Source organism: Pocillopora verrucosa, chromosome 1, assembly GCF_036669915.1.
Source record: "Pocillopora verrucosa isolate sample1 chromosome 1, ASM3666991v2, whole genome shotgun sequence".
NCBI classification, from domain to species: domain Eukaryota; kingdom Metazoa; phylum Cnidaria; class Anthozoa; order Scleractinia; family Pocilloporidae; genus Pocillopora; species Pocillopora verrucosa.
The window spans coordinates 7,689,665-7,716,610 of NC_089312.1; the positions used below are offsets into that span (position 1 = coordinate 7,689,665).

Consider the following 26,946-nt stretch of genomic DNA (forward strand, 5'->3'; position numbering starts at 1 on the left):
AGCGAACAGGAGAAGGCTTCTATTTGTTTACCTCGTTTACGCCCTAGTTACTATGATTTGCCGACTTGTCACCGTGTGTGATTTTGACCAATCACCGACAGAGTGGCAAAGTTAATGGGGTTTCAGAAATTGTAAAGAGCCTCCAAAGTTTTCCTTAGTTTTGCAATATGGACCTTTAACCGATTCCAAAGGTCAATCGAGCGTTTACTGGCCCTCTAGTTCATTGGATTGAGGAAAAAAAGAAAGCGGGAAAACGCCTACACAGAACCGGCTCATTCATCTCTTTGGGAAGCATTTTTGGTTCTAATAATGGGAGCTTGTGTTGCGAAACTAAGCAGAGGCAAGGATAAATTTTGTTACAAAACACATGATCGAAGGCGCTGTGTATCCGGACTTGGTGAAAACGCTGTTGAGGAACAAGGGAAGAAATGCAGTCTTCAAGAGCTACACCAGAATCCACCACCAGGATTTAGAAAATTCGAGATTGAGGTACCATGGCAAAGTATGGAAGAACATGTCGCCCTTCAACTATGGGACGTTTACAGGGCTCTGTACACCTTCTAGCTGCTAAGTTAAGTTTAAAACAAACAGATTGAGCCGGATACAGACACACTAGCTTTTCAAAAATTATTTTCTGATGTTCATTAACCACATCAGATGAAGGAGATTTATAACATTATTTGTTTTGTTGGCGAAATACTTACAGCCAAGGAATTTTAGTTTGTATATCCTGATGAGAAAAATTGTAATTCTATCTGCAATGTATTCCATGTCAACTGCTTTAATTATTAGCACTTATAAATAGAGCTGTTCAAAACTTGTTTTATATCGTTATTTCACTTTATTATTTAACGACGATGTCAAACTGATATCAAATGATCTTTTTCATTGTAAATCTTCATCCTTAAAGGAAGAGTTTGGACGAGGTTTTTATGCTTAGATTTCGACTAACATTAATGTCATGACAGCAAAACAATAAAATGAACCAACACAATAAACTGTTCGTCGAGCAATCAATTTGAGTTCCGCTGACGCAATAAAACTGCATTTGTGTTCTCGCAAAATGGTTGAGTCAGAGGACCGTTTGAATAAGAAAAAAAGAAAATTGCACAATCGCTAGTTCAGTTCGTGACTTCTAAGCACGAGTGACTTTTTAAAAGTTTCCGTTCTTGTAGCACGAGCCGTTGGTGGAGTTTGAAAATATTTCGCAAATCACCGTCAACCATCAAACGAAATACACGGGCAGTTATTGCCATTTTTTGCTAAAGTTCTCAACAAATTTAATCCTTTACGACACCTAGATGCACATTACACGTAGAAACGTTTCAACGTTTCAAAATGAGCGTGTATTTGCTTTGAATTAATTATACTATATAGCAATTGTGCCAACGAACAAACCTAACTGATTTTCATTGAATTTTGGAGATTACATTGAAATCTGCACATTCCACCGTCTAAAAAATCTTAATGAGGAGTTTATCAAATGAAACTCGTCATATAGTTGGCTTTGCCTCACGGAGAAGAACAAAACAAAACAAAATACACAGGAAAAAAAATTTTCAATTTTCAAAACTTGGCTAAGAAAGTTACATTTCAATGATTTAACACTTCCACTACAGTTTTTTTTTATTTTGTTGCAGATTTGAAAGTGGATTTAGCGATTATTCTTCCATTTTGAGCTTGTTGTCGAAGATTTTTTTAAGTCTTTCCATTCGCTGTTCATGCGCACTGTTATCTCGGACCGCCTGACTACGAGCGTGCAGTGACAAAAGGTCAGTGTACTCCCTTTTGGAAAACTTGGCGTCTTGCTCCTCAATAGACGTTAAGATTTCCTGCAGAAAAAGTCAAACAAAGGGATTTATATCTCCCTTACCCATTGTCACTTTTGCTGTGTATAATTTAAGTATACAAACTTAATTGTGTAATTTAAAATGGGGGGGGGGGGGGTTAGAGAAATTGCAGTGCTGCTGTGTGGGTGGGGGTGGGGGGAGGGAGGGGAAGTTACAAGACAATTTGGCTTTTCGCTTGGGTGAAGGGCGCATGCTCGTAACGTCAGCCTTAAAAACTCTATACGGTGGCCAATTTACATTATCAACTCGGTTGGAAAAAACCAATATGTTTGAACTGTGTAAGGCAGGCAAGGTTCTGCCTCGTCTGTTTGGGTAATTGTCTGCTTGAATATGCCTGATCGCCATATCAAGCTTTAAAATGCAAAAGATGAGATGCAAAAGATTTTAAGACTGTATAGCTTCCTTAATGAAATAAACTCCATAATAAACCTCGCAGAGGGATCCGCTTGATGAAGATTTTGGGTCACAATGCATGGGGTTCATCTTTCACCGAAGTTCATTAAAGTGGGCGCTGAGTAAAGCGGTAGACTGGCACTTACATCTGGGTTAGAGTATAACAGTTCATAATACTGTCTGGCTCGATCCAGGTCCCCCTCCCGAGACATGGTAATGTTTGTCAAGTTCTGTTGAATAGCGAAGATGTTACGGCACCTAGAAAATGAAATTTCATAGTGAACCATGCACTAAATTAGAAGAAAATAACGTCAATGGAAGAGTATCAAGGCTAGACTGCGCAAAGATTTCTGGGATCGTCAGTGGTCAAACTTTGCAAGTTGCAAGGAAATATATGGCGAAAGATTATTAAACGTCCTCTTCAAAAAACGTTTGTAAGAGATCAAAGCCCTTTTTTTGACGGCTGTGTTTTAAGAAATGGATGAAAATAATGTTAATACGAGGGAAACATAAGCTTTTGCTTAAATAATCATGAAGAAAAATGCAATAAAATCTACCGGTAACCTGCTCTCCTTGAGTAAGGTTTATTCTAAAATTAACATCGCGCAATGGTCTATAAATATTATAAAATAAGCTATGAAGTGCTAGAAATAACTCGCTAAGGTCTTTTTAGTTTCTTTGGACGTCGATGCAACCTTCGCCAATTATTTTCCTCCGGAAAATTGCAACGTTTGACCCCTGGCGAACCCAGAAATCTTTACGCAAACACGAGCATCCGATTACTAGCAACTCCTTCGTTGAAACTGCCCTGATCAAAGGAAAACGCACAAAGGTAAACTTACATCTTCTTAATTCCGTTTTGGTTAATCCTCTTAATCTCCGAAACGTTTGAGATGAGAATAGAAGAGACGAGGAATCCCACTCCCTCAAACAGGTATCTGAAAACAATAAAGGAGGTAAGTTTCTAAAAAAAAACTGACTGTTGTGCTGCGTCGGCGGGAGAGTATCACAAGGTAATTTAGTATTATCATATAAACTACGGTGTTATACAAGGATTTCCAGCCCTGAGAAAAGCCATGACAACACACGTGAAAAATTACGATATTTTTTCACGTGTGTTTGATATCGCCAATCAGCTGCTGACACGTCACTTGCCTTTCGCGCCACTCGGTCAGGTTGATGAATGAACAGCAAAGCCTTCACCATTCAAAGACGTTTGTTGGAATCTTTTCGGATTATGGTTGCTAAAACACCGAAAAATCCGTATCGCTTACAGACAGTGACGTTCAAACTTTCCTAGAAGGGGAAGAAAACCAAAATACGAAAAGAAAAACCGAAAGTTACGTATTCAGTGGCTTTGGTAATGGCATTTCTCCTGGCTGAGAACGAAAATCAAAAAGTGGAAGATTTGCCACAGGCCGATTTTGGCCGTGTACCTGAAAGATTTCTTCTGAAAGATTTCTTCTCGTGTACAAATCGACATCTCACTCGTTCGCTTCGCTCGCTCGTGAGCTATCGAGTTAAACACTCGAAGAGAAATTCCATATCAACGCGCGCCCGTTTCGCTCTGACGAAGGGCTAACGCTCGAAACATCAGCTTTGAAACTCTTTAAAGGGCCAATTTACGTTATCAACACAGTTGATAATATTAAATTACCCCAATTTTCTGAAAACAAAGCTAACAAATGTTAGGTGACAAGTGATGACAAGTTCCATTTTAGTAAACAATGCAAGTATATTTAAGTACCTAAACTTGTAGTTTCCCATGCAAGCAGTTGCAATTTCCTCAAACGATGACAAACTCTTGTTCAAGTCATTCACATTCTTATCAGGGTCCATAGCGTTTGAATTGCACATGTAAGACTGAAAGTAACAAATGAGAATCATTCGTAAGAGTGCATTTCAGCACTTTGTCAAGTAATCCAAATTTCACACAAAACTGAGAACAAGGGTAAACGTTTCATTTAGAAGATGGCACAACCTCCTCACCTCCAAAAAACAAGACAAATATGAGTGTCTACAATTCACTTCACGTTTGAACCGGTCATTATTCATCGGAGGGAGGGGAAGGAAGAGGGGGTTTGGTGGATCTCATTGGGGCTCAGTAATATTCTTATGACCCCCATCATTAGCAGTAAATTTCATATAGTTCCCCTTTGTGCTCTATTAGGTATGACTGACCCCCCCCCCCAGCCCCTCCCCTCCGTTCCCCCTGAAAACAATGTGATATCCCAAAAATCCTTCACTCCCCCCTCCCCATCCCCCCCCCCCCCATACTAAAGACTGGTCCCTGACATGTCATACAACCTCTGACAGAAAGCCGATTGCAATAAAAGAATTTGCAGAGTGACAAATATTGATGATGACTACCATAATATGAAACCTGCGTCACGCCTTATCTACAGTTTTTGGTATTAACAGAGAAGCACATCAGAGAAAGCAGTGTCATGTCGTTGCAAAGCTTTCTTCAATCCAGTATCAAAAACTGCCCTTGCTTTTAAATACTTCCTATTGAAACAGATGGTAAGGCTACCATTTTGTAGCGTTTTGTCTTCTGTAGGACAGAAGGGCGTAACTGACCTCTTGTACAGTCCGCATCAAGAAATAAAAGCAATGGCATCTAATCTCCAGATGAAGCACTAGCAAGCAAGAGTCCGAGATTTTCTGAAAATCTTCTGCTAGCGTTGTAAGTGATCTGTGGGTTGAAAAAACGTGATTAAGTTTTGACTAACTTTCTACAGAGTTTCTTTTAAAGTTGAGTAAGAAATACAAAACTTTACCTTTTGGCCACTACTTGTGAGTCAGATGCAAGGCAAAATGTTTATTTGCCAATCATTTTTTTCCCGTCTCATAAGCCTTTCTTAGAGGGGGAGAGTGGGTGAAGACAGGGGATCTACGTGATAGAGAGCTGAGTTCTTAACCCGAACGTGCTCAGTTCAGTGGATACGCGGGCAGGCTTTTGCCTCCTCCCAGCTAGAACTGTAAACGTGGTGTGCTGCATTTACTCTACTCAACAAGACTTTGAGTTGTACCGAAAGGGTGTATTAAGGATAGGCTGTATTACAATCATTTCATTTTTTTCAAAAAAGGGAAGATTGGTTTTGCAAGAAAAACGTTGGATCGGTCAATGGGTAATGTCAGAATCTATCGTTCGGCGACCAAGTCGCGATTGGTTAGTTTTTCATCTGACTGTTTGAGAAAGTGGCGCGACTTTTCCGGAACAATCACCAAGAAAAGTAAAGCAAAAGCAAAACCTAAACTAAAACCAAAATCACAACCAGCGCACTCCCGGATTATATTTTACTATTAATGAGAACTACTCTAAAGCAAAACCAAAACGATCCCGGATTATTACGTTGGAAACTCACTTGAAAGAGGTTCACTTTATAACAGTTAACGAGATAGAAATACTTACTGTAGGATTTCCTGGGAGACTGGGGGGATTTCTTGCTGTAAAATATACGATACAAAAGGCACGCAACTTCAAGCAAGGCTCAAAAATACATTTAAGTATATAAAACGATACAACTCAAGACGGCTTCGACGAATTTGTTCATCAGTTTTAATTTCTCACCAAGTGGAAGAAATTTCCTCGCTTGACTTTCATAATAACATCAACTACCGCTACCAACCGGCATCTTACAAACAAATAGTTATTCACGACATTTACACAACAAGCGAATCGTACAGAACATTACCGAGGGATCGAAACTGACCAATCACGACCAACTCGTGCAACTGGAGACTTTAAGCCAATAACATCACAGCAAAGCTGAACTATCGATTAACATGAAGATGACTTACAACACCCTACTGACGGACAATTCTTCACTTCTCCAAATATCAACTAGAAAATTTATCTGCAAATCGTACTAATTTTTTAACATACTTGATGTGAATCAATTAAGTGTTAATTCTGACCAAAATCCTGTAGTTAGGTGATTTAATTGAACTTCCTCTAAATTGGAATGGTCATTCGTGATGTGCAATTTTGGTCTGATATCAACCATGTGTTATAAAAGCATGCGCTTGATATCAGGCGAAATTGCACTTCACTTCAGTGGGTTCAGCAGCATTACTGATACCTTCCAAAAAATAATAAACTGAGTTACTTTTGAAATTATCTCGATCAATTAGTTGCCCTCATTTTAAAGCTCTGTTTTAGAAGATCAATAAATAATACTGATGAGAACAATAAGCAGTAATTCAAATAAAGATCTTCGAGTTTATAAGCACCTTTTAAGTAAACTCTCTCAATGATACGACAAGGAACAAGTTTGCCCGTTTCACTATTTGAGGAATCAAAAATCGACCGATGAAAATAAATGTGTGGATAATTTATCTTTACAATTTTTCAGCAAGAAGCAATTAAGTTATTACAGATTATATCTCATGTCGATTGACAAGTAATGCTTGGAGAACTCACCCAATTTCTACCATAAACGTAAGCAAATCCATAGCCGTCGTGCACTTCTCGCTGTTAAGTTTAATTTTGCATTGTGTCAGGTTTAACTCAATGTTGCACCTCTTAAAAAATCGTTCCTAACCAAAATGTTTTTCCTTCCGTTGAGGCTCAAATGAAACTGGAATCTAAAATTCTCAATTCCACACAACAATTACGATGACATGGCCACAAACTTCGGTTAAAATCATGCAGTTTCCTAGATATTATAAGGACTTTATTTTAAACAAAGTAATACCCATGGACAAAGCGTGTTGTGGGTGAAAACAATAGACTGTATAAAACATCTTCATTGTTTAAAATATTGTTCCGTTCCTTAGATTTAGGTATTTTAGATATGTTAACATACGTTTTACAGGTGTAAGAACTTTCAAATGATAAATTGAAACCTAACCAAAATGATCGTTTTGCGCGATTTCCTCGCAAATTTACCTTTAATTTCAATTTATGTGCTTTATTGTGTTAAGGAGGTGTGTATTCTGATATCTGACAAGAAGAGTTTTTGTTCTGTTCCCAGGGCCCAGTTGGATAAGCGTTATCAAAACGTTCCACGCTGTCCACCGGATAGGGATCTATCTAGTGAACAGCGTTATCCACCCTTCAAACAAACAGGGTCAAATTTCTTTCAGTGAAACTCAATAGCGCAGTTTTTTTTTCTTTGAAGCCCAACTGCTTACAATAAGACTTTGCAATGTAGCCCAAAAGAAATGTTTTCTTGTTCTTAAATTGTCTCAGTGAAGTACAACAAAGGAAGGTAGCTTTAAAAGGTTTTCAATCCAACTTACTGGTTTAATTCTCTCCTGTGACTCGGTTGTGACGAGACTTATACCTGTGGACTGCGCTGTTAAGCTTGTGGTAAAACCCCGTATGTGACCTGCCAGCCACTCCTAACAACACACATGGGCAAAAAGCGCAACTTACTTAGCGTTTTATGCCATATTTGGGCAACATTTATCTACCGCTATCAAAGATTAATTCATTCATTGACCACTGCCCCAATAAAGCTTTTCAGACCAGAGAGTTCAACAAGGGGGAACTGAGAATAAATCCTATGAGTAGCTTAGGTCAAGTATTCTAAATTCTCAATCACGTTGTTTCCAACTTAGGTTGGATTCTGGAGTCTGTGGCCACGAGTTCAACGCGCTAGACACCGAATTGAAAGGTCTAGGTATGAACTCCAGCTTGGTTGCGTGTTGGATTGGTGCAAAGCAAGACAGACAACCCTCACGATGGCTTTTGAGGCGGGGGAAGGGGACACTCCTTGGACTAACATCCCCATCCCGGCGTAGTAGTAATTCTTATTAGCCATACCCTATGGTCACTTCATGGTATGGAAACTGAGATATGTTTAAGTAGAAATAAGACACTATAGCTTCAAAAAACTTGACCTATTCTTTCAGGAGAAGGAGCGTCAGGTTGCTGTAGTGCTACCCTGGTTTTTCATTACAAGGAGACACGTGATGTGTTTTCCTACCATGCTCTCCTGAAGGTTTGCCAGTGTTCTGTGATCACGTGTTTCAAACAACACTTCAGAATCATTCAGAAGATGCTTGGCCAGATTGTCAGTCAGTATGTCCGTCTCCTGTACACAAATACCGTGCAAGTGAATCAAATAATCATAATCGTGCAAATAATCATTTACAATAAGAACAATCATCTAATAAAATAATTATAAAAAGTATTTATTATATGGCAAGGTAGTCCGGAGGTAAATCCGAGCGTTTTGGTTGGTTCTTACTTGAAAGGGATTTTGCCATACGCCCTTTGCGACTTATACCTTTGCTACAACTGACCATTATGATAAATTATGATGGAAACTCTCAATCAAAAAGCGCCCTCGTTACCTTTTGATTTCGTTTCCTTGCAGCTTCAATATCTTGTTCTCCATCTTCCTGAGACAAAAGAATCGTTCCAGATCAACCTCACGATTAAAAAAGTTACCACTCTGTTAACAGCAATTCTTAAACTCAAATTAAGGTTAATTTCAAATGGCTACCTGAAGAAGACATTTGGAAAAACTCCAGGACATGCTCTGTTTGTTTGTTTGTTAGCTCGTTTGATACTTTTTGAACTGTATCCTTTACAAGAAAAATTGGTGCGTTTGAAATTTCTACGGCAGGATTACCATTTGGATGGTTCTGGATATTGTAAAACTGAAACGACCATGAAAAAAATAACGTCTCTTTTTAAGGGTGCACAAAAACGGTTGGTTTATTCAAATGCGATCCAATCAAAGTAACCCTCAAGCGCTTTGCAGGGCTAAGCTGAACACTAACCTGTCTTTGTCGATGCGAGTGATGTTGTTGAAGGCCAGGCCAGTTTGGTAAGGACCTGCAGGGCAGAGCAACAGTTAGCCAGGCTCAAACAGCCTCGCACTAAGTTCCTTCTACACCGAAAGTCTATCTATTTCCATTCAATATCTCTTTTGAATCAAAAGTCAAATACGATAAGGTAATGTCGAGACGAGGTGGCGTAGCGCTTGGGATGCTAGACTCTGAACAGAAGGGTCTATGTTCGGACTCTCGGAGGGTCCCAGTGTTGCGTTTCATAACCAACCCGCCGGCACTGAACTCCCACAATGCCTCTCTCAACCAAAGAGTACAAAGATGCGCCAACAAACTATCAAGGAACATGGTCACCAGCTTAGGAAAGACTAGTTTTCCCTTCTAAGAGGAGTCGTAAAACTAAGAGCTGTCAATGACAGCTTGTATGCAGCAAAAGATCGTCGGCTGGTATGCCGACTTGGTCGGCTACTTTCACCTCATTTTACCACAAAAGTTGATAAAAAATCGTCAATATATTGAAGTACCATTGAAGCCCCTTGCACAGCGGCCATTTATCAAGTGGGATTGAATAAATAATTTACCAAAGGTTCGATCAAACTTCGTGGAACGCCTAATAAAATAACATGGCGTTCACGAGAACTTTACCTCCTCTTAATTCTTATTTCCTTCAATTTCAAACTTATTAAAAGCCTTGAATATCCCTAGTACTGCAGATTCGGGATAAAGCTTGGCTGAAACGGGACAGTAGGTTCCTGAGCCTGAACCTTTTAACTCCCAACATCTGATTGTTAATTCTCCCCTCTAGCTGCTACACATTTCCTATAAAATTAGTTACGGGAATTTGGTATTCGGACGCCATAACAATTTTCTATGTGATAAGTTTGAATATTCTTCTACCTGTCTGCTGGATAATGTATGAATATTATAGGGAGAAGTTACATGTTGATCACTTCCTTACCTCAAGCAGCGACTGATGTCTTCGTCTTTGGTCCAGTTGGCGCTGAAAACACGAGTGTGTCTGTCACCATCCATGCTGTATTTCAGCAGATCTGCAGATAAACAAAAGAGGTTGTAATTGAAATAACAATTTTTACCAAGTTGGCAGAAGAGGACATCACGCGATAGAACTTACCTTTGTATGTCTCATCACACCGATTCTTGAAAATCGTCAGCATTTTGCAAACCATTTCAACAAACTGAGGCGAGTAGTTTGGTAAGCTGTGCATAAGATTCTTAAGATCCTGTATCAGTTGTTCTACAGTCGCAGTGCTCTAGTAAGACAAGGGAAAAGCACTAAAGTCGATTAAAAGTGAAACTAAAGAAAGTTTAAATTACTTCTCTCTTTCATACGTGACTACCGTTCGTAAAAAAGATGGTACTGAACTAAAAAGAGGCCGTAAAGATCTTATAAATAAATCCTTGAAAGACGGCCATAAGAGGCCTAATAACCAACCGGAAACCGCCGGTAACCAGCTTTAATTGAAAAACCCGACACTGAAATATCGTCAGGTTTTACAGGGAGACGCGGTATTTGAATTCCGGGTGACCGCGTTGAAATCCGGCCGAATCGAGAGGTCTGGGTTTGAGCCCTTTGCAGGTCACTCTGTAGCTTGGGTAAACTACTTTATTCTCAAAGTGCTTCTCTACACCCGGAAGTTCAACTGGGTAGCGGTGAACGTTCAAAGAAACTTGACAAATTCTTTTTTAAATTAATTCTTTATTGAGGGAGTGGGACGTGGGAAAAGAAACCTGCCATGGGATAGCATCAGTTTCTTTTACTGCTTATTGCTTCACGTAATAAAAAACTGGGATAAGCTCCAGTTTGATATGCTAGTAGGCTCGAAAGATTAAGCCAAAAAAAAAACAAAAACCTACCTGTAGAAGGGGTCTGTTTGCTCCCAAGAGCTTCAAAATGTTTGCATCAGTGGTCCTTCGAAATGTGTCCGTGTCTATCGACAAAGAAAGCAAACAAAAAATTTCAATAACCAGCAACAGCATGTTAGCGCTTTCTGTAATCGCTTGAGTATTATATTCAGTCAGGACGCCAATTTGTACATTGCGCATGTCTGAATTCGGATAAACTGAATAAGGAAGGCGCAGCAGCGAAAGCTTCCGCTTTCCACCTTCAGTGGGAGGCGCACTACTGCGTTGTTGGAATGGTTATTGGTTCTCATTTCGCACTTATGAAAACCAAAAAACCTCAACCCACGTAGTGCCTGCTCCGAGAATCGAACCCTGGTCACAGAAGGCGAAAGCGACTTCTTTCACCACTGTAGCATTTCTAATCTTCAAACTCTGTTCTGCGGTTTTTTTTCTTTTTCTTTTTTTTCCTTTAGTACAATGAGTCTTACCTTCGGTTACTTCTTTCAACTTCTCAAGAATATGAAAGAGGATGTCCTCAATAAAAATGTCCTTCACGTAGTCGGTGATAAAACCATATAGAGTGCATCTCATCCTAAAAAGAAATGTTGTAAAGTTTTGGAGGAAGTAAAGTTAGCATTGAAATAACAGACCCACAGCCTCTTACTGGTAAATTATACTCCACATGAAAAATGGAGATTTTCCTCGAGTCACCTCTCCAGTAAAATTCAGAGTTACAAATGAACAAGACTGGGCCAAACTTTCTCCACGCTGTCCCAAAAACAACTCCAAAAGTCCCTTAGCCTCCTTCATTCCTATTCTGTTTATGGTTTTCCGAGTTTCCCATGAGTTCGTCTGCATTTTCAAGCCGTTACTGCGATGTTTTAGTTTAGAGCTCACGCGGGCAAGAAATGCTGTATTTGTCCGAATGGATAGGTGAGTTGAAAAGAAATCTCTGGTCCTGCCAAAACTGTTATTGCAACAAGTAATCGCTCTGACTGGATGAACAACAGTTGAACCAGGAAACAGCATATGATAAGCCGAATTACAAACGCACTTTGATTTACTACTTACTTATATTACGCTTAGATTACTCTCCATCAACGAAAATGTGCTTTTTATCATATAAAACAAATAGATTCGTGTTACAGTAGGTCTGTATAGTAATAGATCACAGGGGATGTCAAAATGTGGAAAGAACATCAGTGACACGCTCAGCTGCGCCTCCTGAGTCCCTCTTTTGTTTTTATTTCATTTCTAATAAGATACATGAAAAATTACTCAGTTCTGATTGGTTGAGATAAATGCAGTTTTCAGGTGAGTCAATGCAGAAGAGGGTTAATTCAGTGCAAAGAAGTAACAAACCAGACTGAACGATTCCTTGAACTGTTTAGCCGGACTTTGAACTTTTTTGCGCCTTAAAGATGTAAAAACATCATTGTGTGTTACTGTCTTGATCGTACGCGGTTGTTTTGACCGAACGCGCAATGTCACCTCCAGGGTTTGAATCAATTATTTTTGCACTTGATGCGCGCGCATTGCTTCTGCGTAATTATGATAAGCTATCTCGTATTTTTTCACGTATATTATTAGTAAGTGATCACATGATTTTTCTCGTGCAATTTGGAATAAATGTGCACTTGTATATTTTTTTTTAAGACCACAAATTGCACTCGCCCTATGGGATCGTACAATTTTGTCTTTGAAAAAATTTACTCCTGCTTATTTATTCCAAATTTCACTCGAAATCATGTGATTAACTATACTAAACAGATGAACGGAAACATGGAATCTATTTGTCAAGTTGACAACGTTTTCAAGTAGTAAGTAACGACAGGAAGGTAGAAAAGAAAGTAACTACAGCACACTTACTCTCCGTGTATCTTAATGGCTGATTCTATTTCACCGACAAAGGACATCAGAGGGCAGAAGACAACTAAGAAAAAAACAAGGAAAGCCAACGTTAGCGAGGTAAACAAACACGGTAAATCGTTTCAAGAAAAATATCAACAGAGTCGATTGAAAATTCCGAACAAGGACAATGTGTGAGCAACTGCGCACCTAACCCTTCCCTCCCCGAACTCTACAACAGTCAAATGATTACAAGTTGGGGTTAACGCTGGCTTAGAGGAAGGGTAAGCGCGCAGTTGCTCAGGGACTGACATTGATCCGTAAATTTATCATCACAACGCAAAGTATGTCATCACGACCTCGATTCACATGGATTTTTGTTATCAGTTCACCTGTAATGTTCCTTGGGTTTGGTTTACATAACAGCTGTGGCTTGGTGTTGTGTAGCGGCACTCCATAAGTGTCATCGTCATCTTCATTCTGAAAGTTTTAATAGAAGACGAAGTAGTATTTATTTGCAAGGGACATAAACGTACGCTATGACTGAATACAATGAAATCAGCTCCGCGCGAAAACAGAGAATGAGAAGAAGAGCGTCCCCTGGCTCCTCCTATTCGCAATGCACTGCACAGCATACATTGTTACTGAGAGTAAGACTTGTCATAGTAGGTTTGAAAATTAATCGATTTAGCCACGCTGTAAACGAGTTTAGGGAGTCTTTAAACGGAGTTTTGCTATCATCGATCGCACAGTAAAATTAAGTCTCGCAGAAAGAGGATCACAACATTCACTAATTTTGAACGTTTGCCAATTTTGCAAACTAGAGTTGTAATGATGTTGTAAAATTTTTTTTTGATCACTTATGGAAGTTAAAGGGTTACAAAACTCTACAAAGTCAATAACTATGTAAGAGACAAGTCATTTTTTTATTCAACTGCTAGAGTTAAAGGATTTTGGTTGTTTCACGATAAAATTTGCCTCATTCCCCTTTAAGGCTCTGTAATATTCTTATTATCACCTCTCACTGGTAGCTAATTAGCAGCTAATTTTCCATAATCCCCCTTTTACACTCTGTCGCGACGACTTATCCTTCCTCCGTTACCCTGAAAACCATATGATCCCCTTAAAATCCTCCACACCCCTCTCCCCCTCCACACTCCCCCCCTCTCCCCCCTCTCCCCCCTCAGGCGATTAAGAACGACTGGCCCCTAAGGCTTGGACGCTCTTAGAAGTGGCAAATTTCAGTTTTAAAACCATTTGTACCCAGTCCCCTAATGACCCTTTTAGATCAAAGATTTTTCTACATACCGCAGTACCAGCCATGCATTCTTGGCGCCTCTCCCGGATGTACGTATTCATACTGATAGCTGACGAGGAACCTTCAAAACGATACAGTGGGGTCTGAAAAGCAAATGAATAAGGGGGTAAGTTTCTAAAGAAACTGTGGTGCTGCGTCGGTAGGAGAGTAAAACAGGGTAATTTAGCATTATCAAGGAGTTAATAACGTAAACTGGCCACCGTAGAGAGTTTCAAAGCTGACGTTTCGAGCGTTAGCCCTTTATCAGAGCGAACGACGAAAGAGTCGGAGTATTTTGGTTGTTTCACGTATTTGGCTTCTAGTTTTCGAAATATATCTTACAACCTCATCTGAACCTCGTCTAGATCGCGTAAGGCCGAAGCCTGAGAAAAGGAGAAAAAGCAAAAAAGGTTTGGATCGTTCTAAGAGGCTTTTTTATTGCTCCGCTTTTCATCTGTTTTATTACCACGTTTTCCAATGTAATGCGGGGGCATATTCTGTGCGTTCCGATGCCCTAATATGGTAAAATGAAGTAGCAGAGGAAGAATAAGACTCAGTATTCCTACCCGTTCATCAGACTTCAGAGGTCCTCTTCTTCTAAGAGAAAAGAATGCTGCCACATCACTAGGAAAAAGGAAATAAACAGACCATTACTGAGCTTTATTCAACTGTTTAAAAACTAAATGCAATTAGTGAGAACCGTTCATTGAAGTTTTACAAATCAAAATGACAAAATTTCCATACAAGTCTCAAAAAGGATTCTGGAATTGCACTGGTTTTTCGCTTTCCTGAGAGACCGATGCAGAAAACTTGTTCTATCCTCCGAATGAATCCGACGCAAACTCAAACAATGCGCAACTGTATCCCTCGCGTTCTCCCTCACTTTCATAAAAAGTTTGATTTTTGACTTAAGTTCCCACCACCGGCACCTCACATCATTTTCCTTCGTAATAATAAGTAATAATAAGTTGTAATAATAATAATAATAATAATAATAATAATAATAATAACAATAATAATAATAACAATAATAATAATGGGAATTTAGCCGTGGACTTTCCTTGAGGTAGCTCTACCCGTCCACTGTCTCCAGGTCGAATAGGAATTAGGAACGTGGGTTTTTGTGAAGGGAGGAAAACCGATAGGACCAGGACATAAACCCTTAGGGCAGGGACGACAACCAACAACAAAACTCAACCATCATGTTACGCCGGTGCAGGGAATCGAAACCCGGGTCACAGCGGTAGAAGACGAGCGCTCTCACTACTGCACTATCCGACTTCCCGCTAGCTGTAACTATGTTAAAACATATGTGCTCTAGTAGCATCGTTCACGAAGATAAGAAATTACCTTGATGACTCAGTAAAGCTCACTGAAGTTTGCTGTGTTGCAGTGTTTTGAACATCTAAGTAGTCACCCAGCAATACTTGGATCTGAAGGTAAATTTTACTATCAGGAGAACGAATGGAACAAAAACCCTACACTTTTGTGATCCTACATCTTCAGTACAAAATGTTTCCACTTACAGCAAATTGAATCTCAGACCAAACATCGTCAATGGTGTAAATGTCTGTATCTCCTAATAACAAAAAGAGGAAGGGTCAACTTGCTTAACTTCCCAACTAAAAAAGAAAATGGTTCCATCAGAATTGGGCAATTCCTAGCCTAATCTGTGTTCACAATATTTTGAAGACCTAAAAAACTATTACTACAGTGAGACCCGTTCAGCCCAGTTCGCACTTTTGTTGGAAAACATCCCCCCCAAAAAAAGACATACGAAGGCTGTACGCAATGGTGCGATTAGGGTTGGTGAAGGACCCCCAACCCGGCGTAAGGGCCCAAGAGAGGCAAGTATAGCTTGCGAGCTGGCCCTCATCATTACTGATTCGGCCCGAGTGTTTCTTCACCCGGGAGGAAGTATGAAGCTTTGAGCAAGGGAGGAGTCCGAAAGGGGTCTAGCACTCACGCCAGACCCCCCGCAAAACTCTCTTCGACTCATCTTCAATCTTCCCGCGGCGAAGAAATGTGCATCCTGCAGCGCCAGTAATGAAGGCCTGCTCGCAAGCCGAGGCGAGTGGGATAGAAAGGAAGAGTTAACCCTCTAACTCCCATGAGTGACCAAGACAGAATTTCTCCTTACAATATCAATACATCATTCAGAAAAGTTATGAGAATAAAGAAAAATATTAATTTGGGGATAGTTGATACAATACTAAACTCTCTGAACTAACGTTATAAGAATTGTATGTTGACAGTAAGGAGAATTACAAATTTGATGTAGGTGTTAAAAGGGTTAAATCTGAGGTCATATGGTAAAATACTCATTGACTGAGTGAGGTCGGGCCGGACGGGAAAATATTTGGCTCTCTGTCATCAGGTAACGAACACGAGCTGCGGGGTCAACACCTCATGAGATAGGGCCACTTATTTTATCGTTCAGTGACCCACGCACTCGGTCAATAAGTAAATATTAAAAGGCTGGTTTTGCACTTAGGCAAGCTAAAGTGAGTCCTATGTTTGGAATGGCTAGTACTTTCAAAATTTGCCAAATCAGGTTGCCACTTGATGAGATTTCCAATAAAAATTGTTTTAAAATTAGGTTGCGTAGCTTTCCATCAATATGGTATGTCACATGCGAGTTGCAAACAGTTAAATTACACACAAGTAAATTATATTTTAGAACGTACCTAAATCAATCGGCGTATCTGACGTCTTCTGCAAAAAGAAAATGGAAAAGAGCATTACATCACCAACTAGACTTTCTTGGAAAATTATCACAAGGTTTTCAAGGACGACACGGTTTATCTCAAGCAAGAATAAACAGATGAACCTAACGCGTTCACATCCCTACTGCCTCTCTTCTCAGTTACCGCGATGATTCATTTGTGTTGTTACAAAAGTTCTTTTAAAACATATTCCCAAACACCCAGCCGTGTGTGACAAAATGCATTACTGTAACCTCGCAAAAGAACTATTGCATGATCTGATGAATACGTTGGCAATAAGGAATTCAACATTTTGAAAGAATGCATGGAATACTGTCCATAACTTCACGTCATGGAACCTTTTCCTTCCTACAATTGAAGGGATCGAGATCAATCTGCCTAACTTGTATCCCAAACATTTGTCATATAAACTACAGGGGACAATTCAAGAGCCGAGCCGGGTCGTGGCTCGGCTCACCATCATATACTCAGTAGCTCAGTGGCAAGGCACGAAGCACTTAACCAAATAACTCGTTTTTGAAATTACATTTCTACAAAGTTGCACAATAATATTCATAGAATCCTATATTTTGAAACTTTTCTGACAAAAAAAATTTAACAGCCGGCACGGGGCATTTATGGAACAACAGCAACCTGAGAAATAGTGATACAATTTATTTATTAAAAATACAAAGAAAACTCATTCCTTACAATGATTCGGTGGATTGCAGAAAGAATTGTGTCATGCGCATGTGCCACGGCTCTGAACAAGTCGAACACCACTTCTAAGAGTTCCAAGAGGTAATGAGGCTGATTCTGAAAATTTAAAAAAAAACTCTTTGTTACTTTCCACTGGGAGACAACATAATAAAATGTTTATAATATGCTGGCCGTCACATAAAGTGTCCCGCTTAGAGCTTTATCCAGGGTCACTGGGTTGTGTTTGAGCGCTTTTCGATCGAGTATCGTAAAAACCAAAATAAAGTATTCACAGCGGCCACTCAGATGAAAGGAAAATAACCCAAAGAGCCAATGGGAACTCAAAGTGAAAACAAGCTCAGCGCCTCAAACGTGGGAAAACGCGGGCGACCAAGTTGTTAGTTTTGCATGTGATTGGTCCAGTGAGTGACACGAGTTTTCTGGACCAATCACAGAACAAAGTAAACCGAAACCAATGCCCTCCTGAATAAGTTTCGACACTTGATAAAAAAATTGCTCCATTGCGCAAGACATCATTCTCTCTCAGTAACTCGTAAGCGTCTTTTCATGAAGGATTAAACAGAAACATTTAACTGTCAGCAAAACATGAAATCATGTCGCGAGCTGGGGAAAGTGGATGACCTGCAAAGGACTTGCAACTTTTTTCCGGAGGAGTACCTGTAGCAACATTCCTTGTAGATTCATGCTTCCAAAGATGCAATAGGCTCCAACTTGCCACAAGAGAGTCGGTATGGTACAAGATCTTTTACTTACATATATCGAATTTTGGAAAATCCAAGACAAATTGTCCTAAATACATGCAAATACCTGTTGAAGTATGATCTCTCCAGGTTGTCCAATCCTGTTCAAGAATCCAAAAGTTAATTTAAAGGGGAAAAAAGAGGGAGAGAAAAAAAAAGAATGAGGAAAAATAAAAACCTGGGGTTTATATACAATCCCATTATCAGACATCAAGTATTCCAAGTTACACAGAGGGCTTATTTGATTGGAGAAACTCTCTTCTTAATTTATTAATTTGCAATACTAGCTCAGTTCAGCTTTTAAAGCTAGTTTAAATGGGGACCTGTATAAACAATTTGAAGACCCTGAGTGTTGGCCAGCCTGGGACCTGAACCCTCAACTTACTGCACAACAGTTCAGTGCTCTACAAAATAAGTTAGCCATGCTCAATTAAATTACTACCAAAATTCAAGCATGACAACCATTTTGTGAATGTGCAAAGAAGTACCTTTCTAACCTCAGAAAACTAATATACATTCTTGAATACAAACTGATATACATTCTTGAACAAAAATGACACCTCTTACCTCTTAGTAACAAGTGTTGTAGCTCTATGGATAATTAATGACATCTCTATCTTCATCCGCTTTTTGATTGCCTGTCAAATCAAGGCAGTAAGCAGAAAAACTTGAAGAAGGGTGAATTTTGTTTGGATTATTAACTTTTAGACATTTGTAAGGTCTTTACATCAACCAGTAGGGAATATGTTACTTCCTGTTTACAGGAAACCTTTTTGAAGCAATAAATGAAACCAGTTTTCTGCCTGTTCACTAACCCTTTGTTTATACCATTATACCCACTAAATTTCAATAATCCAAATTCACATACATGGAAGGTCTCATTGGTGTCATTTCTTTGCCATTTAATTCCTTTTTCTCTTCCTTCTCATTGGCCAGGCACCCAACAAGTGACCTGCATATACAGTTGCTGCATAATAACAGTCTCTATAATAACATAATAACAGTGGTGCTGAAATATAGCACCACTGCTATAATTGCTTTGGTCATTATAGAGAAATGGGACAGAATCCTTGACCAACCAAAGCTTAGAATCTCTATAATAATCTGGGCAATTACTAATGGCAAGAGGACTGGGTAGATTCCAATTCAGTCTGAAATCATACAAGTGAGTCCCATTTGTCAATCAGTAGTATGACTACAGAGATAATTGGACAACACAAAGTCCTATTACCAATTAATCATAACAATTATAATTTCTGACAAAAAGACAGATAAATTTAGGAGAAACATTTCCATTAAGGACAGTGTCTATTTATTTTTTTAAAAAATTCCTCCAATTTGGAAATTCCCTAGTTTTCAGGATGTGGTTGGTGCTATGGTTATTGTGATCAATTCTGTGATTGGTAGATTTGGCTGAAAGGACAAAGTATGATTGGCTACTTCAACTGTCCAATTACAGGTGTCTGATTTCAACCAACCATCTGATTACTCTGTCCAATTACAACAGTTAAGAATGACAAGTGAAAAATACAGCAGCTTATGTACCAATCACATTTGAAGAAATTGTAATGGTTATGATTGTACTAGTAAGAGATATGCTCTTAATTTGTATAATCAGAAAAGTATACATAAGTTGTGGTACCTCTAGTGCTTCAGGGATCTTCCCAAGAAGAGATAGCGACTCTATGATCACGATCATAAAGTGATTACTGTCAGCCTCAGGGTCGGTATTGAGATCTTCAGTGACCTAAGACAGAACAATATATTTTACATCATTGTTCTTTTCATCATTGTTCATTCCCCAGATCTAAATATGTGCTAAGATCTAAATATCTTAGTACTATCCCCAATATGTTTCTAGTGATTCTTCATCTCTGAATTTAATGTCAAATCAAGTAATATCCATCTTATTGACATTAACACTCTGTAATATTTGATTCAGCGGTGAAACTGTAGGGGAAAATTAGATGACAGTCTCTCTTAGGGGTCAGAGGGTTAATACTTCTCTCTATGAGCTTAATATATAAAAAAGGAATTGCATAATAAAACTTCCCTTGATGCTTACATATATTACTTACATGTATCAACTTAAAGAAGGCTGTCTTTAGACATGGAAAGTTTGCACAAATATTAAATTATATACAATTAATTCTCTCATTTTCACCTCAGTTGAAGAAAGAGAATCATCTGAAGATATTGTTTCAGAAAGATTAAATGATCCTGAAAAAGTAATCACACTGAAAATTACAATTACCAACTAATAAAACACCTTTCACAAGCATAATCATAAGCACCTCTTGTTAGATAATAGAGATTCAATTTTTACAACCACCATGTATGTCATGTATAGAAAAAAATGAACTTGACCTCAATTTTTTTTACAAGATAATAATCATTCCAAAGATATAAATTCAGAAATAAATGTAGGTTTGTCGAACAGGGTCTGGAGAGAGTAAAAAAAGTGAAATGCAGTAAATCTTTCTTTGCTTACTCGCATTAGTTTTTGGAAGTGCTAGTAAAAGTAGAGCAATGTAAAATATTTCAATAGGAATGTTAATGGTGATATCACAAGCTTATTGTGTTGTGATGCACTACACCCATACCCATCAAGGTCATAACACCAAAGAGCAATGATAGTACAACTGGTGTACCATGAATATAAAGAAAAAATCACTGATCATAACCATTTTAAGCTTTACCAATGATCATGATAATTATGGTAATGAATGTTACTTGGCTAGAGAGCTTACATCATCAAGTAGTTCTACACCTTTTTTTTAACTCCTTCAACCCAGAAGAGATTTCAGTACATGTAACATATCTTAGCAAGCTGAATGCATTATCAAGCAAGAAAATGACTAGAATTGACAAAATTTTCAGCTAGAGGATGCCATCTTATAAACACAAATTCTTTCAACTACTGGTAACCAAGAAGGAAATGCATAACAGCTGAAAGAGAGAATTGCTATTCACATCTTACTTGAAGCAGTGCGGGAATGGGATTTTTTAAAGAGTCCTCCAGATGACCCAATACTGGACGATGATTCTGTTGAAAAGACACTTGTCAGTAGTAGTAAATTTTTGCATGGGCATATCTTGCCACAATCATATTTAGATTTGAATTTAAGATTCTGCAAAAATTTTATTCTTTGATTTACTTCATAAATTTAATGCTTTCGACCTAAACACAATTTGTTTACATGACATGTAACTATAAATTCATCTCAAGGATGGTTCTTTCCTTTTAGTAACCAATCACTCAAATATAACAATAACAACCTAAGTATGTAGCATGGGCACAGTGTGTACTTGTACCTTTCACAGCCAAAGCAGCACTGTCTGTCATGTATGCCACCAGTTTTGCTCTCTTTTCTCTGCTTTTCTCTGACTTCAAATACAGATGAGTGGTCAATTCTTTAATCAGCAACTCATGCTCCACCTGAGGAAAAGGACAAAAATAAAATCATAAAAACAATTGTTACAGTCACAGTAAACTCTCCGACTGAACCTCTTAGAACCAAACCTAGAGTACTCCTAATAGCAGTGTGATCCTTCTCAGGCAGTAACTAGTAAAATTTACCCCTGGACAAATTGGTACCCCTTGCTCTATGTACATGCAGTGTAATTAAAATAGAGTCAAGGTTATTAGGGATCACTATCACCACTGGAAACTTCTCCATAATACATCAACATAAGATTGAAATCTCAGTTAGAAATCATACAGTGATACAAATTAAAGCAACAGAGCAAGATAGTTGCACAGGGTACATGTACCTACACAGTATTCCTAGCAACAAAATACTGAACTTTATCAACCTGATCAGGAACTTTAAATCCATGCACAATGAAGAATCAAGATGAGTAATAGTGGCCTTAAAATGAGCTCAATTTGTTGAACAAGCTTTGAACACTTGCCTTTTTGCGTGACTGTAAATCAAGACGAAGATGTCTCAATGCTTCCACTCCAGACAAACTTCCTTCTAGTAGAGAAACTGAAGAAATACACAAATAAAAATTAGGATCGTTTTATCTTAAGGTCCCCCTGCCCCCCATACATTTTTTCAAAATATACATGCACAGTTGTATTTCTAGCTACATGTATCTCTATCTTACACCCTTTTTCATCACTGAATGGGATAACATAACTGAAATAGTGAAGGATCATTCTGAAGACAAGTGCACCAGAATCCAGTTCTACAGCTCCTTGTTCCAGCCCAGGGTAGGTACTGTTTTGTGTTCATGATTACTATAATTTAATAATGCCTCTCTCTACAAGGAAGAACATGTACATTTACAATACATTTAGGTATCACTAAAATGACAGCAAAAGCAGAGAAAGTGTGAAAGTCACATAATGAATCCAATAGACTATTGTCCTATACAGCAGTTGAGTACATGTACATGGAGCACTCTTTTCTCATACTTAACACTAACAAAACCAAGATAACCTTCCAATGGATAATAACATACTTTCTGGACAGGCAAAATAGAATGGATCAGAGAAAGATGTTTTCTGTCTTGTTGCACTCATGACATGACAAAAAACATCTTTCTCTGTTACTTTACTGAGCTTAAGACTTACCATCCTCCTTATTCTTTTTAAAACAAAACATGACAGTACAAACCTGTAGACACAAGAAGCTCTGTAGCATGCAGGTAATATTTCTTTTTCTTATATTTCTCAATCTGTTCAGGGAAATTCTTCACTTGATCTCTAAACATAAGAAAAACAATTATACAAAGAGAGACTAGATACAGGATTGTATATGAAGATCTGAGCTGGCAACTGCTATATTTACAGGGTTTTAAAAGGTTCTTCAGTTTGGTGTGATTTACACAAAGATGATACAGCTTTTAGACAAGAAAAGACTTTAAATTTATTACTTGAAAACAGCTTTGTTTTTAATAAACTATTTCATTGTTCCTCAGTGTGGGGGTAGTTTACACAAGTCCAGTGAAAAGCCATGTTTATTTGAAAGAGATACTGTGAATAAACGGCTATTACTACTATTATAAATCTTATCATCATCTCTTCTACAGACCTGTTTGAAAGCATTCCAGTTGAGAAGCCATGTGCATGTGAATATGTAACTCAGTGCATACATGCTGAATGAATAGTCACCTACACTTAACAACTACATGTTGTGTATCCACTGCAGTGGAGGTGGCTTGCGGTGAAAATTTAACCCGTTGCAAACTACGAGCTAAATTCTCACAGACAGCCACCAACACTGACTCTGCAGCACTACAGCGAGCTTTCTGATTCAGTAAAAAATCCTTGAAAATCACACTTACACATCACAACACATAAACAAAATAATTTAAAATTCTAGTAACAGTACTGCATGCATACTGAGGTCTTGATGATTAATAACCCTTTGGCCCCTAAGAGTTACAAGCATCTAATTTCTCCTTACAATATCACATTTGAATTACACATTAAAGTCACAAAAAATAAAGGAAATGATCATATCTAACAAATTATCCTGTCAGTTCTAAAGGGAATGTTTCGAGAAGAGTATGGAAAATATGGATGCTGATGTTTGGGAGTAAAAAGTTAAATGAATCAGTGGAGAAGAATTTGATAAAATTCACCCCTTGTTGTGCTAACAATGAACCATACTACATGTGTTGTTTATTATTTACAAGAGCCTACACCCAGATGATTTGTTTCTCCAATCCTTACAGAAGAAGACAAGATTGAGATAAGGAAGTAAATCTAATTTCCTGGTCTTAAAACCAATATTCCACCAAAACTGAGCTGTGAGTGCAAGCTGAGTGCAAAACACTGTTTTTACCCCTTGAAAATAGACTACAATCCTTTCGGTCAACATACATGTATAAAGCCGACTAGTCTGATAATACAAAAGGAAACTACTAACATTCTGTCTAAAAGATTTAAAACTTCATTGTACTCCAAGCCATCCATCCAATACTTTTTCAACTCTTCCCTCTTGCAGTGCAGTAATGACTTGCATGCTAACAAATTCTCTCTAAGAACTTTCACTTTCTGAAGAGATGCTGTGTATATTTTGAAATAAAAATCCAAAGATTAGCCCCTGAATTAAAAAGCTTGATAAAACAAAGAAACCCTGGTCTAATCTGACAATCTCACCTATGTGTTAACACACTTCCTCCAATAAGTGCCTTTTATGCTCTAATAGGCACCCTAACCAAATACAAACCCAGTCCCAAGGCCATAATTCCAAATAAGTAGCTCCCTCGCATAACTGTCCCCCCTCCTCCCTTACTTTCTTAAACAGAAGGGTTAAAAGAAAAACCCTTTTCTATAATTGCAACTTTATTTCTATAATTTCATTATATGATACATCTTTTCCTTAATATGACTTAAGGAAAAAATGTATCATAAGAAACACCCCTCATCTTAACCTGATTTCAAAATACAGGCTATTGCCCCAAAGTCACAAAAACAGACCTTCAATTCTTGTTGAGATTCCAGTAAATGTTTGAATGCTTGATTTCAAGTGATCCTGGTGTGCTGCAGGAGGGCAAATCATTCAAAAGTTACATGTAAAATGTGGTTCAATCCATCCCTCAATCTCATGCACCAACATGTAATTACACTTCTCAAGAAGTGGACCACAATTTCAATGCTCTTTGTTGTTCTTCAGCCTTCTGCTGTATTCTAGGAAATTTTACATTACTTTTACTTAGGACAGAACAGATACATGTAACTAGAACAACTCAGAATAAAAAGAAGAGAAAATAATCATGACACAGAAACAAATGAAGCAAAAAATAATTTTAAAAAACAACAACACTTACATTCATTTCAACCACATTTATAAATGAACGAGACATATAGAACATAGCTGCCAACCTAAATTTAGCTTCAAGTCTCTGAGACCCATAAAAGATTAAAAATATTTCTAACTAACATGCTTAACTCCTTAATATAATAGAGCCTGTCACTCATGTTAAAGATGAAAATAAAAAAATTGTGCTGCCCTGTATACACACCATACAAATACATTCCTTTGCACAAAACTTTGTCATGATCTTTACTTTTCCTAAAACAAAGAATGCCTTACCCTCCACCTGTCTGTTAAGCTTGTCATCATATTCATTCAGTTCATGTTGCAATCTTTCTCTTTCAATAACTCTTCTTTCTGCATTATCACTGATCAAAAAATGAACAAATTTTATTTCTATTTTTACTTGTTTGGTCCAAGTACATTGACAGGTAAGAACAACACAATCAGTCAGTTTTAGACACCTAGACATCATAAACCATCAATTCTGTACAATGTTTCATCATATGATATAACAATATGTATTATTCTTTAATCAATCACCAATGTCTTCATCTAACATTATGAAGCTCCTATACAAAAGTGTTTCCAAACATAGCTCATGACCAATAGGAAAAATTTACCCTCCTGCAAGCAGGACTATAAATTAAAGCCCTAGTCTCAAAAGACAATGAATTTTGTTATATACCTGGACTTTCACTCAACAAAACAAGCACTATAATTGTTTGATTCTTGGTCACATGCCCCTAATCAAATTCAAATGTGTCCTGAATGGGATACAATTGTGCAGTTGTTGCCCAAGTGCCAAATACAACAGCATCCTTTTGCCTTATGATTGTTTAATGGAAAGTCTAAATATATAACAAAGCAATTAATGTATGGTCCCAAGGGAAACAGTTAGTTTTGTTTTCCCAAGAGTTCCTCATGTTTCCTGAATCTAAGACGAGGAAAACATCAGGACTTGAGGGAAAACAAAACTAACTAGTTGCCCACAGGACCATACATTAAGTGTATGGTGTTTGCCAAATTATGTTCTTCATGCTTCCCTGGTTTCTGCAATAGGGAGCAATTTCCTTAAACTTCAATCCTTTATGTATGAACTGCCTTTCATTTAAGCGTTTTTCTCTTCCTTTCAATGCCTCAGTTCAATCCCCTCACATATTACAATGATTCCAATAAGTGTTCATCAAAGCAACTGACCCATGGGTACCTCACACCCCTTACAAAAGAAACATAGATTCCCTGTATCAGCTTTATATAATGCCTGCACATATCTAAAAGTTCAGAATACAAAGGCCGATGCACAACAAAACTAAATAAGAGTTGTTGACAATAGAAGAATCCACTTTGAACTGAACGAGACATAATGAGGATACCAGACACACGCCTAACAAAATTTGGACTTTTGAAATCCCAGCCGGAAATAAGGGAATAATTTTCTTCCCGTCTAAGTCATTACCAAGTCATTTTCAAATGAAAAGGAGCTTTCATGAAGATTGTAAATAATATCAAGCGAAAGCCTGCTCTGCATGGTATTCCGCAGTTTGGCAATATCGCAGATTTTCGCGACATTTGCAAACCAGCCTGACTACAAAAGAAAGTATTTCGGAAATGTCCATTGAACAGCTGGCTCGCAATTTCCAACATTTCTTTTTTGATTCAAAAGAATTATGCAAGAAAAATACCATCTAAACGTGCAGTTCTCCTACGGTGCTTGATGCATAATCTATAAAGTTCACGCATTGTCTCCATGATTAAGCTAACTGTGGTGTCCGCCTAAAATTTTGCGAATTCCGAGCTGCAAAAAGTTCGTTTCGGACTCACCTGCTTAACAACGTGTTTATGACCTGTAAAAGCACTTTGGACTAAATGAAAGAAACAAAACTCAGTATAAACAGGTACTTTTTCAAAGAACTCATGAAAACCAGACGAGATTACCGAGGAATCCTTGGCCTTTCCCTGTTTTCTTCCCTTCGTAGTCGCCATTTTATTTATTGTAAACACCGCTGT

General features: G+C 38.2%; 1 protein-coding gene across 2 annotated transcripts; it reads right to left on the reverse strand.

Moving 5' to 3' along the window:
- Positions 1-630: 630 nt before the first annotated feature.
- LOC131785943 (exocyst complex component 4) lies at positions 631-26,930 on the reverse strand. Of its 2 annotated transcripts, XM_059102899.2 has the most exons (36): positions 26,875-26,930; positions 26,761-26,801; positions 25,216-25,304; positions 24,600-24,662; positions 24,046-24,184; positions 22,789-22,877; positions 22,079-22,155; positions 21,479-21,602; positions 21,144-21,209; positions 20,328-20,383; positions 19,806-19,910; positions 18,731-18,801; positions 18,231-18,264; positions 17,415-17,519; positions 16,686-16,713; positions 15,525-15,577; positions 15,349-15,431; positions 14,565-14,622; positions 14,010-14,102; positions 13,094-13,181; positions 12,723-12,786; positions 11,342-11,445; positions 10,866-10,939; positions 10,123-10,261; positions 9,949-10,039; positions 8,982-9,036; positions 8,550-8,597; positions 8,180-8,287; positions 7,491-7,592; positions 6,670-6,720; positions 5,659-5,693; positions 4,824-4,938; positions 3,991-4,106; positions 3,086-3,181; positions 2,390-2,501; positions 631-1,832 (listed from the first exon to the last, which is right to left on the reverse strand). In XM_059102899.2, the coding sequence occupies exons 1-36, from the start codon at positions 26,920-26,922 to the stop codon at positions 1,662-1,664; spliced, it is 2,991 nt and encodes a 996-aa protein (XP_058958882.2). In that variant the 5' UTR covers positions 26,923-26,930; the 3' UTR covers positions 631-1,661. The 2 variants fall into 2 exon arrangements, with proteins under 2 accessions (XP_058958882.2, XP_058958884.2); XM_059102901.2 differs by lacking the exon at positions 6,670-6,720 and having other exon boundaries at positions 632-1,832.
- Positions 26,931-26,946: the final 16 nt, after the last annotated feature.

What these genes read in the sequence shown, in the direction of transcription:
- LOC131785943 (XM_059102899.2), bottom strand. Translation starts at nt 26,922, where the DNA reads ATGGCGACTACGAAGGGAAGAAAACAGGGAAAGGCCAAGGATTCCTCG. An exon ending in GTCTCCCAGGAAATCCTACA is followed by an intron (nt 4,939 to 5,658) that starts GTAAGTATTTCT and finishes TTCAACCCACAG; the next exon opens with ATCACTTACAACGCTAGCAG. An exon ending in TGTTATACTCTAACCCAGAT is followed by an intron (nt 1,833 to 2,389) that starts GTAAGTGCCAGT and finishes CTTTTTCTGCAG; the next exon opens with GAAATCTTAACGTCTATTGA.